The 18,903-nt window shown below is 40.6% G+C and overlaps 1 protein-coding gene across 5 annotated transcripts in view; it reads right to left on the reverse strand.

Moving 5' to 3' along the window:
- LOC128689731 (uncharacterized) overlaps positions 1-18,903 on the reverse strand; it is a 365,227-nt gene that overhangs the window by 315,244 nt on the left and 31,080 nt on the right. The window contains exon 1 of one of the 5 annotated variants that reach the window (XM_070087632.1): positions 12,490-12,668. The exons of the other annotated variants lie outside the window; for them this stretch is intronic. Within the exon in view, the coding sequence (XP_069943733.1) occupies positions 12,490-12,605 (116 nt within the window). The 5' untranslated portion in view covers positions 12,606-12,668. Of the gene's footprint in view, positions 1-12,489; positions 12,669-18,903 lie in introns of those variants that run through there. 5 annotated transcript variants of the gene reach the window in all.

The following is an 18,903-nucleotide window of genomic DNA, read 5'->3' on the forward strand; positions in this document are numbered from 1 at the left end:
GGCAGGACGGTAGTACCTCCCTGGGCGGTTGCTGTCTACCAACCTACTACCTACAATATATATATATATATATATATATATATATATATATATATATATATATATATATATATATATATATATATATATATATATATATATATATATATATATATATATATATATATATAACTAATTTAACGACAGAATGACTGATAGATTAGCAAATAGTGACCTTCGTATAATCCCAATAGGGTTGGTTACATTACAGGAAACTATTATGTTGACTGTTCTCGTGCCCTTGGCGCTCCTTATATACACTGGTTTGTCGCACACTAACGTAGCCTAAACGTCAGTAGCTATATCAGTGTACATATTAGTATTCCTACGGTACATTCAGTTCTTGAACTCGTTACCGGTTACTCGTTATCTACTTGTTGTTTTCAGGGGTCCTCGTCCGGTCCTAGAGCTGGCCGGAATATTAGAACATTTATCTGAGTTTTATATACGAGCAGCAAAAGTTCTCTATTTTCTAGTTGGGATATCTCACTGCCTTGGAGAAGGTTATCACAATAGTATACACGACAGATTATTATATTTATAAGATAGCATCTCATCCGTAGGAGGTAGGTTCGAGCCAAGGGAAGGGAAGATCCAATTCCTAAGATCAAGAGAATTTCACCAGTATCAAGGTAACTCCCACCCCCCACCGACTTGAAAGGATCTAAACGACAGAGCACAAGTGCTCTGAAAAGTATAAACATAATTAGTATGTCACCCTTTGTTATGAAAGTTCCTGCAGCACACTTCAACTACCTGGCCTTAACCACGTTACCTTCATCCTCTCTACATGCTATGCCTCTCAAATAAGTGCCTTTATACTGGTGAAGGGCTCTTGATACGAAGAATTGGAGCTACTACTCTTCCTTCTATGATCAAAAATCATTACTACCTTTCAGTCCCCAGGCAGTGTGCGACTTCTACGAGTTTAGCACTTCCGTCTGACAATAATAATAATAATAATAATAAACCAGATGTATTTAAAATATAATCTAGAAACGTGTAGGTTATAATCAAGATTATTCTCTACAATAATAGTAGGAATAATTATAATAATAAATCTGAAGATGTATCTAAAACATAATTTACACCGTGTAGGCTATAATCAAGACTATTCGTTAATCTATGACCCCAGTCACCATTATTAGTCTCACTACACAGCATTTTAACATTAGTAAAACTATCATCCTCCGCCAACCAGGCAACCATGTTGAGTACCACCAAACTTCCACAACCCACAGCCACCAACACCCTAACCATACACACCAATCCTTTCCATCATCACTGCCTCCTCAATCACCATCACCATTATCACCCCCTTACCAACCTTCACTATGACAACCAACTACACCACCACAACCACCTCAGCTATCATCCCCCCCCCCCATCTTTCATCACAACCACTATCGCCAATCTCTGTGTAAACACAAAATGCGGTCAGACACTTCCTAGTATTATGCAGGCCATGGCTTTCTTTGTCTTAACAAGTGGTGGTCCGTGATGATGGCGTCACTAACGTCATTGTTTTATAATGTCCCTACATCATTATGGTTCTTATGACGTCACTGTCGTATCATGGCTCTTTGATGTCTCTTACCGACAACGTAGCTCTATGAAGTCTCAGATGTCACTAACGAGTCACTGTAGCATCATCATTGTTCCTTATGACATCACTATAATGTTATGGCTCTATGACATCGCTTGGTATCATGGTTTATGACATTACAATCGCATATCTGTGACCTAATAATAGCATCATAGCTGATCATAATGCCAGTATTGCATCATCACCATCATGGCCCGAATTAAGGGTCATAATGGTTACATGTTCAATAAGATTTTTTTTTTAAATAATTTGGCTAACTTAACTTCATCATGAACAAGTAACCCACTGTGTGATGGAATCCATAACAATTGCACATTAATTCCCTTTTCCCTGATTTTTTGAGTATGTATATCTGGCTTTTCCAATAAGCATGTTGTTAGTCAGTATGAAAGTCAAGAACCTTTCAGTGATGACACAGAGTCAGTAATAATCAGTCAAGCTCAAGTGTCATAACTTACCATTAGCGGCATTAGGATGGGAATGTTCTTTTTCCCTGATTGCTCAAGGTAAATAAACTGAACAATACTTCACGCTGCCTACTTTAAGATTTTTTATGCATGAATTTATGCTTGTCTATACTTTAATGAGGTTATGATCAGAGTAGATTGTAATGGCGAGTGTTAGGTCTGATTAGTTCCTTATAGTCCGTGAAGAACAACTTTAAGTGTACAGTATTTATACTTTTAGTAGGTTCTGGTTCAAAAACTTTTCAGAGCCCCAATAGCTCTCTGGTTTGTGTCTGTTCGGTTAACGTACTTTTAGGTATTATCTCCGGTACAGTACTGTTGTCTACCATCTTCCATTTCAAAGTAGAATAATACCGGGTGTAATATTTTCAAGGCAGATATATTTCTTATCTGTTTCGTGACTTCCTCTGCTGTTGCTGACTATAGACTCGACTGTTGCTGACTAACTCCAAGAGCAGCCACCTCCCCGTTTTGAGTTCTGGGTATTTTTGGACGACTGTGGATAATCAGTCATACAAAACAGCTGAGAGCTGCTCAGAGTATAAATATTTAGTTGGACAATATATATAACTATATGAGATAAAATCTAATGGAATTCATTTTACAGGCGCTGTGTGATCCCTGAGATTTTAGTGCTATCCAGGCAATATACAAGCGATATAATAAAAAGGTCTATACACAAGGATAATTAACAGATTCTTATTATCCACTTTAATGCCTACAGTAGTACTTCTGTTTCATCATTGATGATTGCAACAGTTCTGTATAATGAAATGAGTCTCTTACATACTCATACTCCTCACTGTGACTGATTTTACAACTCACACTTCTACATACAGTACACAGTAGGACTGCACCTATATCTCACCTTCCAAAACATGTAAGGAATGTTTATGTGAACACTCCAAACATTGTCTTTCGTTCTCTGAGAGACCCACTTATAAATTAACTATTTTTATTTATTTTTTTAAGCATAATTATTAGCAATAGGGAAGGAGTTACCATTTGGGATGTTTGAGTCACTGATATTTGTTAGTACCTCTGATACTGTACTATCTTTTAATATGGCACTTGGTTTTCATATCCCCTTTTTCCTCAAGTTTTAGTTGTACTGTGGGATGATGTTGGTTTCACCCTAGTGTGTGAATCTTACAATAGCCCACTGTACAACCAGTACTGGAGAGAAAAGGAACACGTATACCAAGTGCCATATTAGAAAACAGTACAGTACCAGAGGTAATAAAGCTCAGTAACTAACATCCCAAATGGTATAGATAAATGGGTCAGAGAACTAAGTTGATAAATTAGATACATGAGCAACACTTGGGTATCTTTATTGTGTTGCACATGTCTAACTTATAATCCCAAATAGTAAATCCTCCTTCCTGTTTACAAACTTACAGGATATAATGCTATAAGAGCAGCACATTACAAAGTAGACGACAGGAAAAAAAAGAACGAGGGATGAAACAGTGTACCTGTTTGCTGGATGGAAGGACAAATCTGTGGAGAAACAGAACGGCGAGTTTTTTAACCAAATTAGCTACACCAGAAATCACCGGCTCTTCAACACGCAAGTTATACTTTTGTATCAATCAAATCACATATTACTCGGGTAGATAATTTCAAGTAGATCCTTTATGTGTTAGCCCAAATCACCGACTAGTATGTTTTAAATAAGTGACCCACTGATCAGATCAGATCGACTGGTCCGAACCCTCGACTGGTCCGAACCCTTGATGGTCCGAACCCTTGACTGGTTTCAAACGGATTCGTTGGACAATAAAGCAGACTGTAAACGGATGGGGTTGTAGGCGCCCTTATCAAACACAAACAATATAAATCAGGAACGTACACGGTAAGCTGTCCAATTAGTTAAAAATAGAAATACAAATAGCTAGAGCTTCATTTAAGGAGGTTATTAATAGAGTATTCAAGAGGTTGCTAGTAGAATTACAGTAAATCAACCACTCAATCATCATGAAGCTCTGTATAGTCTGCAGTCAATCAAACAAACGGGCTTCCACATGGATAAATTGTCATTTTTGTGGAAATTGGTGTCACGCCCCTTGTGCAGATATCCAAGAACTAGCTACAAGCAGTATTAAAACAGGGAAGTGTTTTTGGGTATGCCCAAATGAGGAAAATCTGTGGACTAAAATCACAAGGGTATTAAAAGAGGATAACATCAAAGCTGCTTTCATAGACAACCTGGAAGCTTTCTACAACAGATGGGAACATAAAAAGTCTGGGCTGAATGGTACTGGCCATGTAGTCAGAAACTGTAAGGCTGGAGGTGATGTCCTGGTAGTCAGCAAATGTGGGGCTGATAGTGCTGTCCTGGGAGACAGTAATGGTGAAGCTGGAGGTGCTGTCCTGGGAGACAGTAATGGTGAAGCTGGAGGTGCTGTCCTGGGAGACAGTAATGGTGAAGCTGGAGGTGCTGTCCTGGGAGACCTGGAGGTTACCTGGAGGTTATTCCGGGGATCAACGCCCCCGCGGCCCGGTCCATGACCAGGCCTCCCGATGGATCAGGGCCTGATCAACTAGGCTGTTACTGCTGGCCGCACGCAGTCCGACGTACGAGCCACAGCCCGGCTGATCCGGCACTGACTTTAGGTATCTGTCCAGCTCTCTCTTGAAGGCAGCCAGGGGTTTATTGGCAATTCCCCTAATGCTTGATGGAAGGCTGTTGAACAGTTTTGGGCCCCGGATACTTATGGTGTTTTCTCTTAGTGTACCAATGGCGCCCCTACTTTTTATTGGGGGCATTTTGCATCGCCTGCCCAGTCTTTTACTTTCGTAGGGAGTGATTTCTGTGTGCAGATTTGGGACCATTCCTTCCAAGATTTTCCAAGTGTAGACAGTAATGGTGAAGCTGGAGATTTTGTCCAGGTAGTCGGGAATTATACGCAGGAAGGAATACATATAAATGACCTCATAGGGGACAGGAGCCGTAGTGGGGAAACAAGTGTAGTCAAAGATAAGATAAAACCAATATTGCAAACTAGAAATACCAAAGGAAATAGCAAACAAGAGGACTCCACTAGCTATAGTGAGGATATATTACCAAAAACAACTGGTGGGAGCTCCATTGTTGGTGTTAGGGAGGATAGGAATAAGACAGGGAAACATGCACCAACAGGGAATACAGTCACAGAAACCCAAGGCAAACGGAAACCAAGCCTGTGCACATACTATGCACTTGGTATCTGCAGACATGGGAAATCTGGAAAAACAGACGGGACGTGCAACTATGACCACCCTAGAAAATGCCATGCCCATATGACAACAGGAAAATGCAAACTCCCTTCCTGTAAGCTTTTTCACCCTGAAATGTGTACCTCTTCAGTACAGGAAAGACTGTGCTATAACTTAAATTGCCAGTCACACCATCTAAAGGGTACAAAAAGATACAAAACATCCAGGCCATGGGAAAACCTGGGTAGCCACAGCCACTCAAGAGGGAGAGGTTTTTTAGTGCCAGGAAGGAAAAAAAACTGGCAGGAAATGGCAGAAATCGTACACCAAATCCAGTCATTCCTGGAGTGGAACCACAGTCGATGGCCTCCACTCCAAACCAACAGATACAGATACTAATGCTGGAAAAAATCCCCCCCCCCAGTACCAACAATACCACCAGTCCGATGACATTCTTCTTTGCAAATATACAGGGTCTAAAGCCAGCAACAAACAAAAAAATACCTTTCATCCGTGGACTGCTTGCAGAGGCAAAGACAATGTTCGCGGCTTTCACTGAGACCCACATAAAGGATCACTTGGACAACGAAATATGGATCCCAGGTTACAACCTATACAGATGTGACAGAGTGAACAGGCAAAAGGAGGGGGTTGGCCTGTACATTGCAGAGTCACTTGTTTGCACAGAACTGCTAAATGCCTCAAATGATGTAGTGGAAGTTTTAGCAGTATAGGTCGAGAACCAAAACCTAGTCATTGTGGTAGTCTACAAGCCTCCGGATGCAACATCCCAGCAATTCCAGGAACTGCTGATTAAAATTGACCACTGTCATGCAAAATTTTCCAGCTCCTGCACCCAACATCTTGCTCCTGGGGGATTTCAACTTAAGGCACCTAAAATGGAGGAATATAGCAAATAATATTGTTGCAGTAATAACACCAGGAGGCAGCTCTGATGAAAACTCACACTCACATGAGCTTTTAAATCTCTGCACAAAATTCAATTTAAACCAGCAAATAATAGAGCCTACTAGACTGGAGAATACACTAGACCTCATCTTCACTAACAATGATGATCTGATAAGAAATGTCACCATATCAAAAACAATATACTCAGATCACAACATAATTGAGGTTCAGACATGTATGCGTGGAGCCCCAGACCGACATAATGAGACTAGTCACGAGGGAGCATTCACCAAATTCAACTTCAATAACAAAAACATAAAGTGGGACCAAGTAAACCAAGTCCTAACCGATATAAGCTGGGAAGATATACTAAGCAACACAGACCCCAACGTATGCCTAGAACAGATTAACTTGGTGGCACTCGATGTATGCACAAGGCTTATTCCTCTAAGAAAAAGGAGGAGTAGATGTAAAATAGAAAGAGACAGGCGCTCCCTTTACAGGCGACGGAAAAGAATAACAGAGCGGCTAAAAGAGGTCAATATATCTGAAATGCGTAGGGAGACACTGGTCAGAGAAATAGCAAGCATCGAACTCAAGCTAAAGGAATTTTATAGGAGTCAGGAATCGCGGGAAGAACTAAATGCCATAAATGAAATCGAAAGAAACCCAAAGTATTTCTTCTCCTATGCCAAATCAAAGTCGAGAACAACATCCAGTATTGGGCCCCTACTTAAACAAGATGGGTCCTACACAGATGACAGCAAGGAAATGAGTGAGCTACTCAAGTCCCAATATGACTCAGTTTTTAGCAAGCCGCTAACCAGACTGAGAGTCGAGGATCAAAATGAATTTTTTATGAGAGAGCCACACAATTTGGTTAACACAAGCCTATCCGATGTTATCCTGACGCCAAATGACTTCGAACAGGCGATAAATGACATGCCCATGCACTCTGCCCCAGGGCCAGACTCATGGAACTCCGTGTTCATCAAGAACTGCAAGAAGCCCCTATCACGAGCCTTTTCCATCCTATGGAGAGGGAGCATGGACACGGGGGTCGTCCCACAGTTACTAAAAACAACAGATATAGCCCCTCTCCACAAAGGGGGCAGTAAAGCAACAGCAAAGAACTACAGACCGATAGCACTAACATCCCATATCATAAAAATCTTTGAAAGGGTCCTAAGAAGCAAGATCACCCATCTAGAAACCCATCAGTTACACAACCCAGGGCAACATGGGTTTAGAACAGGTCGCTCCTGTCTGTCTCAACTATTGGATCACTACGACAAGGTCCTAAATGCACTAGAAGATAAAAAGAATGCAGATGTAATATATACAGACTTTGCAAAAGCCTTCGACAAGTGTGACCATGGCGTAATAGCGCACAAAATGCGTGCTAAAGGGATAAAAGGAAAAGTCGGTCGATGGATCTATAATTTCCTCACTAACAGAACACAGAGAGTAGTCGTCAACAGAGTAAAGTCCGAGGCAGCAACGGTGAAAAGCTCTGTTCCACAAGGCACAGTACTCGCTCCCATCTTGTTCCTCATCCTCATATCCGACATAGACAAGGATGTCAGCCACAGCACCGTGTCTTCCTTTGCAGATGACACCCGAATCTGCATGACAGTGTCGTCCATTGCAGACACTGCAAGGCTCCAGGCGGACATCAACCGAATCTTTCAGTGGGCTGCAGAAAACAATATGAAGTTCAACGATGAGAAATTTCAATTACTCAGATATGGTAAACACGAGGAAATTAAATCTTCATCAGAGTACAAAACAAATTCTGGCCACAAAATAGAGCGAAACACCAACGTCAAAGACCTGGGAGTGATCATGTCGGAGGATCTCACCTTCAAGGACCATAACATTGTATCAATCGCATCTGCTAGAAAAATGACAGGATGGATAATGAGAACCTTCAAAACTAGGGAGGCCAAGCCCATGATGACACTCTTCAGGTCACTTGTTCTATCTAGCCTGGAATATTGCTGCACACTAACAGCACCTTTCAAGGCAGGTGAAATTGCTGACCTAGAAAATGTACAGAGAACCTTCACGGCGCGCATAACGGAGATAAAACACCTCAATTACTGGGAGCGCTTGAGGTTCCTGAACCTGTATTCCCTGGAACGCAGGCGGGAGAGATACATGATTATATACACCTGGAAAATCCTAGAGGGACTAGTACCGAACTTGCACACGAAAATCACTCACTACGAAAGCAAAAGACTTGGCAGACGATGCAACATCCCCCCAATGAAAAGCAGGGTTGTCACTAGCACGTTAAGAGACCATACAATAAGTGTCAGGGGCCCGAGACTGTTCAACTGCCTCCCAGCATACATAAGGGGGATTACCAACAGACCCCTGGCAGTCTTCAAGCTGGCACTGGACAAGCACCTAAAGTCGGTTCCTGACCAGCCGGGCTGTGGCTCGTACGTTGGTTTGCGTGCAACCAGCAGCAACAGCCTGGTTGATCAGGCTCTGATCCATCAGGAGGCCTGGTCACAGACCGGGCCGCGGGGGCGTTGACCCCCGGAACTCTCTCCAGGTAAACTCCAGGTAAACACCCGCAGTGTGCGTCTATCCTTTTCTTGTACATGACAGGTACACTGAGTAAACAAAAGCTTGCTATGTTTCTCCGTCCTTTTCTATCACACAGGATGGGTTTTATACATAGGATAATGAAAATGCGTTAGCCTGAGCTGAGAGACTAGTAGAGCGATGGCACCATCATCAGGGAGCTTCAGAGGTTCCCTTCGTGCAGAGCTAGTTACTATTATTTGGTAATTACCATCTCTTGTGACTGTTTATTCCATATACAAGGTAAATGGAAATTATAAATATAGCAGAGAGAGAGAGAGAGAGAGAAAGAGAGAGAGAGAGAGAGAGAGAGAGAGAGAGAGAGAGATTGTAAATGTATTCTATTATTTAAGTTATCCCTACAAATTACTTGTATGTATTCTTATACCTCCTTACACGAATTACTCTAAATAAATATCCAAAGAGAACACGTAAGTGATGTTCAGTTACAGCTTCGCCTGGCGCTCACAAGTTCCTAACAAGGATGTTTACTGTGTGAAGTGTAAACAAAAGCCCCAGGTTGCAAGATTCCTATGTGATCAGTGGCTGGAAATGGGAACACTAGTGAAAGGCGGCTTCAAGTATTGTCAAAGCTAACAAAGGATGAACAAGATTTCAGCTAACATGACCAACAACATCCCTCTACCAATGCAGCCGTGATCAACATCAATCAACCATACCATTACTGACATACCTCACACTGTCACAGAAGGCTGTGTACTCACCTCTCGATCCGAATGACGAAAGGTGTAAAATTACTGAAATACTGTGCAATCTTCATTAAACTTTGTATAAACATTCCCTTCAGTACTCTAAAAAATTTGCAATTTCAAATTTACTTGGATAAATAGAACATATATTCATAACAAACGGACGTTTTTCGCCCAAAATACATATCTTTCGTTTCCTTTACAAGCCTACGGGATATCACTATTATCCTCTCATTCTATAGTGTTTAACAAATGTAAAAACAGCGAGGCTGAAAATGACATTCCTGCTGGCCCCGCCAAGCGTTATAACAATGAACTAAAACGAACGAATTCCAACGCAAGTCACAAAGAACAGCAGCTCGTGTATATCCTGGATGTAAGTCTCCCTCGTCCTCCATATTTACTTATACTTAAACAGTGGAGCGACGATATTTCAGGAGAGAGGCGAGACCAGAGTGGAAAATGCTGGGTTATTTGTGCATTGTTCTAGTCACGGTATTGTGCCTTTTTATTCTGGTATGAAAGGCTTAATAAATATTAACAAGCGGGGGAGGGTACACGAGGGTTACTTAAAGAGCCACTGATTTAGACTATAGTAAGTTGGAAAACGAATTTGCTACGTGGGACCCGGACTGTCTAAATTGTGAGAAGTTAGCAGCCTCTGAGAAATATTAAGGGAGCATGAAGGATGTCACAAGCTATTTTTACACGAAGACCAAAAGGTATCTCAATTTATAAAAATTGTGCAGTTTAATTTATCACCGTTTACAATTATTACACAGTAACTATTTATAATTATTATACACAGTTTAATTTAATCTATCTAAGGATTAAAATATTCTAATGTTAATGTCTAGGTGGTTACTTAATTTTAAGTAAAGAATAATCTGGAACATTAAAATGACAACGTGTAGGCTAAAGGCCACCGCTGATCTATCTCTGGCGGGACCGCTGCCATGTTTTACCACGTCACTAGTTGACACGCTATACTGACTTCATTGTGTATTTATATTTCCTCTTGATGATGAACATACAACAGGTGTAAAAGTGGAAAATGCTTACTTCATCTTTAAATACAATCGACGCTACAATAATGTAAATAAAAAGCGACATCTAGTTTAAAACCATATTGAACCAGAGGTTGATTCACAAGACGAGATGTACGGGAAAGTTTCTGTACACCTGGCGCTTATGCTCACCTACCTGTAGTTATATATGTAGGTACTAGTCGACTGTTGTGGTTCACATCCTAGAGAGAGTGGTATTAGACATTAGACAGGACGTCCAGGCTTTGAAATAAGTTGAGGCATGATAGCAGATCAAAACCTTCAAGCTGGGCTGTCTAAAACCTGCTCTTTGCCTCTTAAGAGATTTCGGTATAATAACAATATTCTCAGAAGCTTGTAGTTAAAACTCAATGGGCACGGTGTGGACTGTAAGGTTTGCTGCCCTTTTTCCCAGGAGCATGACAGTGGCGACAGACCTGGACCTAGAGTCTACCTGGAGGGTGTTCCCAGGGTCAATACCCCCGAGGTAAAATCCATGACCAGGTCTCTCGGTGGATCTGAGCCTGATCAACCAAGCTATTACTGCTGGCTGCATGCAGCTCAGCGTACGAACCATACACAGCCCGGCTGGTCAGGAACTGACTTTAGGAACCTATCAGTTCCTTCTTGAAGTCAGCTAGAGGTCTATTGGTAATTCCCCTTTTGTATGATGGGAAGTTGTTGAACAGTCTTGGGCCTCTTGCTGCATTGTTTATCAATGTACTCACGACGCCGTTTTTTATTAGGGGTATATTACATCTCCTGCCGAGCCTTTTGCTTTCGTAGGGTGTGATTTGTGAGTGCAGATTTGGGACCAATCTCTCTAGAATTTTTCAGGTGTAAATTATAAGGCATTTTGCTCTCATGCGTTACAAGGAGTACAGGCCAAGGGAGTTCATGACCGCGACCCGGTCATGGACAGGGCCATGGGGGGGGGGGGGGGGGGGGGGGGGGGGGGGTTTGCCCCTCGGGGCACCCTTCAGGCAGATATGTGCAGTGGAGTTCTCTGTACATTCTCCGGATTTGCAATTTCATCTGCCTTAAAAAGTAAGTGTACAGCAGTATTCCTGCCTAGACTGAACGAGAGACTTTAAAGGTCGAGAAATTATCTCTTTGATGGTCTATTACATCAATAATATTTATACACTTAATGTTTTAATTGAAGCTTTTTACATCAACAACGCTACTTTTGCGCTACATATATCAGGCCTTGCTTCAATGGTAGTGTCTGTTTTATTTTGCTAATACTGATTTCAATATGCATTGACAATACACTGTCCAATACGCGGATCTTCGGAATACTAGTGACCTGACCCATACTTTGCTTTTTTCCTCACCTTCATCCTTGACTTGTCTTCTGTATTTCCTTCACCTTCCCTGTCTTCTGATTTTTCTTTACCATTTCTTTCTCTTTTGGACTCCCCATTAGATGTACTCAGGAACTATTATCTTTTCTTTGTTCATCTGTGAGCCCCTTACTAGTACTACTTATGACATCGCTAGCTTCTATTGCTACAATTCTACTATTTATACTACTAATACTACTTTCCCCGTCCCCTGCCCGACCTGTCTTTAGTCTTTTCCATTTTTTCTCGATCAGTCTATAAAAATATTCAGCAGTGGTATATTCTCCAGCTGAAGTTTCCTTAAAGTCCTCCTACAGAGTCGTACACAGAATGATGTCATGTAGTACCTAGCTGGAGCAGACTAAACAAGTTGATACAACAATAGAGTATCCACACCAAGGTATGCATCTCTCAGTTGTCTGTGTATGAATTTACTTTAATCCTTAGTTTAAGGATAAAAAAGTTCCTATTTTAGAACTGAGATGAACTGCGCTCATAGTGACGCAGGTGCAGTTGACATGGTTAAAACATAAGCCAATCTCTCTCATAACAAAGTAAGATAATACTTACAGACAGGCGATAATGAGGTAGTGAAGGACGATCTGAAGCACCTTCTCCACCAGGGCAGGGAGGAACTCCTCACTCTGGGAGAACACCTTCCACCAGTAGCTTTCTGCTCGCCACATCTTAACTCATTATTCAATACAAATAACGAGCAGTGTGATCTTAATCCATTTTCGAAGTTTACAGTCACTTTTTACACTAAACGATGAGTAAATACATTGAGCACGAGTCCACGTATTGTGGACAATGTTAAATGGCAAACAGATACAAAACAAGTGGCAACACTGATCTTCGTGACACGGATCTCCAACTGGGTGTAGTTGGAGCACGCGAGCTGCGGTCTACCTGCAAGCATTTCGCAATTGACTTCCACTAAGATTTGGCCGAGACAATGGAAAGTTTTCAATCTTAGGTGCGTAACTAATCGGCAACTTTGGTAGCCACGCGCACAGACACAAAAAAACTTCGTTTTCCATTTTCTACTTTCGTTTTTTAATGACCAAAACAATGAGATGAAACTGCAATGACTTTGCATCATCTTCATTCACTCGCTTTGATTTATATTCACACGAGTAATCAAATAGGCCAGTAGATGGGCATGCACAATCTGTTGGACACCAAATCCAACCTTAATGAGCGGGCGAAAATTTCCGGCATTTAAGTAGATCACATCAATTTTGTAGTACAGCTCACCCAGCACTGCTCCAACAATCACCACCACCCTCGCACGTCACCACCACCACCATCTTCGCTGCAGGGCCGTCTTACAATAATTAATACCACATGGCAGGCCACAAGTTATGAGTAAAACGCATCTTGGCACACACTTCCACAGAAATGAGAGAAACTCACTACTGGACACCGTTTTCCACACTGTCTTGCTGGCTTTGCTCAATAACACCCTTTATTCACCAGTCAGTAAGAGTAAACTTCATCCAAACTTCACCCACACGATTCCAGCATCGTCACCATACACACCAGTAAATACTGTTGCAACATCACTACATCCCCTGCATATGACGCGGAAAGGGAAGGAAGACGGAGGGTGAGAGGCGAAAAGGTAGAGGGAGGCACCGGCATACATTTTACTTCAGATTTCCAAGCTTTATTTTTAAGCAGATAAATAACAAACATTTTGATCCATACTACAAGCCGTATAAGTTGAGCTGGGAAATCTAAAAACAGCATTCAAGGAGCCTCGACAAAGAAAACTAAGATGCTAAACATGATGTATGAGTATACAAGATTCAACATCGATTATGTAATATGCAAAAATTAGGGGAGCTCCAAAGATTTGCAACAAGACTAGGGCAAAGCTAATACAGAAGGAAGTGTCAGACATCGGTCTTCAGCATGGCACAAGATACAAAGAATGGAGCAGAATCACCTCACCTATAAGCAATTGACCAAGGGAGTGTGCAAAGTGTTCAACGTAACGAGGATAGTCTCAACGTGGTGATTCTGGTTGAAAACATTGTTATCCCAAACTATGTACAACTTGATGCTTATCAGTAGGGCTCATCGGGCTTCCAACTTCCCAAGGGCATACCAGTGTATCTGGCCCATGAAAGTAACCGTTATTCATAAGTTTAATATAGAGCACTCCAGAAGCCGAAAGAAATGCACTGTAAACTGCAGAAACTGAACTAAAGAAACTATTTAATTTTAGGCTCGGTGTTAGCCCAGCAACAATTAGTGCACTAGAACACGTGTGAAAACGCAAGTATTTGGAAGAAGGTAAGATTATAGACATTAAAATATATGGCCACACGTCAAAAAAGGCAGTAAACACAGGCAGCGTTAAGGCACTTCGTTCTCGTCATCGAGGAGATGCGCGCCGTTCTTTTTTATTTTACGGAGCAATCAAACGGGTTACATTTACGTAAAATTAATGTTTGTTTCGTAAAATTTACCCTATGGATTGACACAACTTTTACATTAATACTGTAGGCCTAATTTGACAACAAAAATGACTTAGAAACTTAGTATAACCTAGCCGAACTTTATATACGATTAAGCTTCATCCTAAGTTTAGTCTAATTTTAGCAAGTATTTCTGACAGTAATATTTTAATTTTATAATGTTTCGATTAAGTATGGTGAACTTTTAGCCCAAATAAATATAAGTTCGACTCATCTGACAAAACACTCGTTATTATACAAGACAAATCAGCCAGTTCAGACTGGCATGTGTATCACTCAGTGTATTTACAGTTAAATACATATTTCAAGTATTCTTAATGTTAGTGTTGAAGTGAACAGTAGATTCATTGACCCAAGAGCAGTGAATAAACCTTGAAATTAGCTTTCATCTCATTCATTGCATTTATTACTAGCAACAACTACACTAACCACTGCTATTCCTCGTTATATGAAATTCATGTTGAAGGATGTTACTGACTTGTTACCATGCTAGATGTGTAATCGTTCAAGATATTAACACTTTATAGACTATTTTGTCAAAATATTTTATGCAATGTAAGTTTTGACTACATCAATAATTAAAGGCCAACCAGACACCCACAATCTCAACACCCAGAACCTACCTCAACATTAGCACAGATGCAAGGAATCCATTTGGCCACGAGGGTACAAGATTTTATGAACCAGTAATATTACATGGTCATTGCATTGTGAAAACCCCTGCTTTTCTTGTTAGGGCATAAGAGTAATGAAAAGAATTGACAGAGGAAGCACTGGGGTAGGAGAGGGCAGGGGAAAAATGGCTACATAAGAGTTAAGTTTGAGTGGCCCGAGAAATATGGAAGTGCTTTTTTTTCTCTCTCTTTTCACAGTGATGAGTGGTATCTACTCCAGTAAGCAAATAGAATCTGTGGAGTCGCCAGCTCAATCGTTCATATTCCTTTCACATATGTTACTTTCGCTATTTTGTGGTATACTTTATTTCATCCAGCAGTACCTCAACACCCGCCACGGCTTCAGCATCAAACAACGCCTGAACGTTTCACCATGCGGCACCATACAAGAATTGTGCCAACACCAACACCTGAACAAACAACACGGCTGGCCGGCAAAATTAGCAGCGGCAACAAAATCCCCCGTGACAACAGTAAAGGCAACAGCATCACAGCACAATATAAGCACACAAGTGTGGCCGCCACTTTCACAAACACCAACTTCTGCCGCCTCAGCTGACGGATCAGGTCTCCAGGGCCAGTCTTTTGTGCCAATCATGAAAGTAAAGAGGTCATGTCTGACCTGTAAGAAAATGCACGACATATTCGCCTGTACGTTATTTAATTAGTCGTCACTAAACCATACGAGTTAGATTAAGAGAAAGAGCAAAATATGGCTCTTCTCTTTCTGTAGGGTAGAGCTCTCCTTGGGAAGCGGTGGAGATCAAACAAGCGTAACGCATCCGCACTCAACACACCACCTCATCTGAGAGTATAATTATTTACTCTGCTCACCGAAGGCTTGGTGGGAAATGGGCGAATCACTATTGTACAATGTGAAAAAAGCAAGAATTATAGATGAGGCAAGAGATTAACATGACAATAGTTAATACATACTTTAACAACTATCTCAAGGTCAGGGCGACAAATGAAATAATTTATTAACTTACCCAATTCGCATGAATTTTAAACGAGACACCAAACTCTGCCAAAATTTCTGACATACCTTTAACCCCATTTTAAAGAAACAATAGCATGATCCAGGCTCATAACTGTGGAAACTAATTAAAAAAAAATAGAGCACTGACGTTACACACACACACACATACACACACACACACACACACACACACACACACACACACACACACACACACACACACACACACACACACACACACACACACACACACACACAAAAAAAAAAAAAAAAAAAAAAAAAAAAAAGTGTTAATTAATAAAAACAGGGAAACAATATTTACACAATCCAAGACAATACAGGGTTAGAGCTGTCTGCTTTTACCTTTCACAACTTAAACTGCTAGACACTACAACACTAAACAGACAGAACATCGAAGTAACATACATTATCTTTGAAAAGCCTTCAACAGGTGTGATCATGATGTAAAAACAGCCTAGGGCAAAAACTACGCGGGACAAAATCCACCTTGGGCAAAAACCACGCGGGACAAAATCCACCTTGGTCAAAAACCACTTGGTTTTATACAAAAAGAAACAAACCACTGAAATATAATAACCTTCTCCAACGTCTACAGAAAGGTATATATTAACAAAGGCCCAAACATCTCTGACAACTAGAATATAAGCAGCGAATGAAAGACTACAAGAGCTCCAGAAAATCAGGATTTCTTCATTTTATGACAATGGAGCCGAGTCGATAAGGTTATTATTATTATTATTATTATTATTATTATTATTATTATTATTATTATTATTATTATTATTATTATAAAAAGAAGCGCAAAACCACAAGGAAGTCGATATGGTTATGTTTGAACCAATCAGAGACTTGTGCATTTAACACGCGGTACTATATGGTTTATGAATGGAAGTTTTGCAATAGCTCCTAGAATGTTCCAGTAATTATACGTCATCCTGGTATCTCTTGTCCAATCATGTGTCTTGCGGCTCCTTCTGCAAAGTCTCAAACTATCTATGAAGAATTCCTCTATGCAATATTGGATAAATGTGATCTGCTTCTACCACTTGTCCCAAAGTACGTGCAAAGTTTAGGACTCTGCTTTATACAGAAATGATGATCGAACAAAACATTTTTGTGGAATGTTGGATGGACTGGTTTTTCTACCTTATATGAAGTGGCCAGAGGGCTGGAATATCCGATGGAGAATTTACACAACACACACAAGAACACACAAATCCAGATGTACTCTGCTAACCCATTTGGATCTTAGTTCCTAGGCCCTTTATGTAGCCATATGTTCCTGAGTTTCCTTCCAAAGGATGGATACTGGGTGCACAAACTAGCTGGGATCAAAACGAATCATGAGAACGTCTGTGATAATATTTGATCTCTTCTCTTTCCCTTTCTAAAGCCATTGTTCTGCAATCCTTCTCTAACATTCGTTCATTCTACCTTATATTTTACTTTCTATACTTAAGTGGCATATTTCCTTCATTACGTTTTGTATATTGTGTATTTTATATTGTATACTGTTTGTTAAATATATGTAGTTATATATGAAAATAAGGTAAATAACTATGAATTCAAGCAGATATTGTAGATTAAATTTGTAGTAATAATGTTTATTATTCGTTCAATGGTGCCACTACTCAGCTGGAACGGTACACGCCCGGTGTCATTTGAACGTGTAAAAATACAACCCAAAACTGCACGTTTTAACGTTTTTAACCTCTTGTTTTCTTAGTTTTATGCGGTTAGGATAGGTTAGGTTCTTTCAACGAGACCTACCAAACATCAACAGAAGTAGAAAGACTCGTAATTTATCAAAGGTAGGAAGTATATAGTTAACAACCATAAATAAATTATGTAAACTGGCAGGAAACGTGTGGCAGTGGGATGTCGGGTGCAACAGAATACCGCAAAAAAAAAAAAAAAAAAAAAACGTTCTTCACGTACAGTTTAAGGAAGGAATGGAATTATGTTATCATTTGGTTACCAGCCCAGGATACTTAAATGTACATTAATTGTGTAAACCATAATAAAATCTGCTCAAACAAACGACAGAAGCCATCGTGATAGACTCGTCATGAGTCACTGTGCAACCCGTCCTCTCCTTTCAGAGTATATTTTCCTACTTTCAAGTCAGTTTCTGTACGATTTAAGCAGGGAAATATTTAATTTTAGTTATTTTTGATTAGGTTACTGTAGCTTTAATGAACATGAATTTAATTACGGCAAACAGGTGAACCCAAATTTACATAACCAGGTCGGTAACGTCTGGCAGCGGGGAACATGTCATCCTTTAGCACTTCCAGAATCATGGTATATTGTGGTCCAAATTATGTGGCGTGTCCCACCACCTACCCATCGCCAGATAGATTATAATTACATTTATGGGGAAGCGCTAAACCCGTTGGGGTTATACAGCGCCTGGAGGAGTAGGAGGCAATCAGATTTGATCCAAGAAAGGGGAAATCAGGTTCAATTTCTTGGATAAATATCTCCCCCTCCCCTCTCTCTCCTCCCCAGAGAGGAGATAGCTAAGCCTAGCGCCATAACCGTGCATCCACAGTAAACGGAGTCGCACATGAATGTAGATTACCGCAGTTTTAATATGACGTAGCGATCATACAGCGCCTGGGAATGTGAAGAAATATGGTTTAATTCAAGAAACATATGAAGGGGGAATGTTGCAAGAATACCTTGGATCAAGAGCCTTTCCCTATCATCAAGGCATTCCTTCCTCCTTTTTTGAAGGAAAATCTGATTAGTTTTAAGATTTAAAAAAAAAAAATCAGACTGGATGAACTATATGAAGGAAAGGTCGATAAAGAGAACCCAT

This window comes from Cherax quadricarinatus, chromosome 22 (genome assembly GCF_038502225.1).
Source record: "Cherax quadricarinatus isolate ZL_2023a chromosome 22, ASM3850222v1, whole genome shotgun sequence".
Lineage (NCBI taxonomy): Eukaryota > Metazoa > Arthropoda > Malacostraca > Decapoda > Parastacidae > Cherax > Cherax quadricarinatus.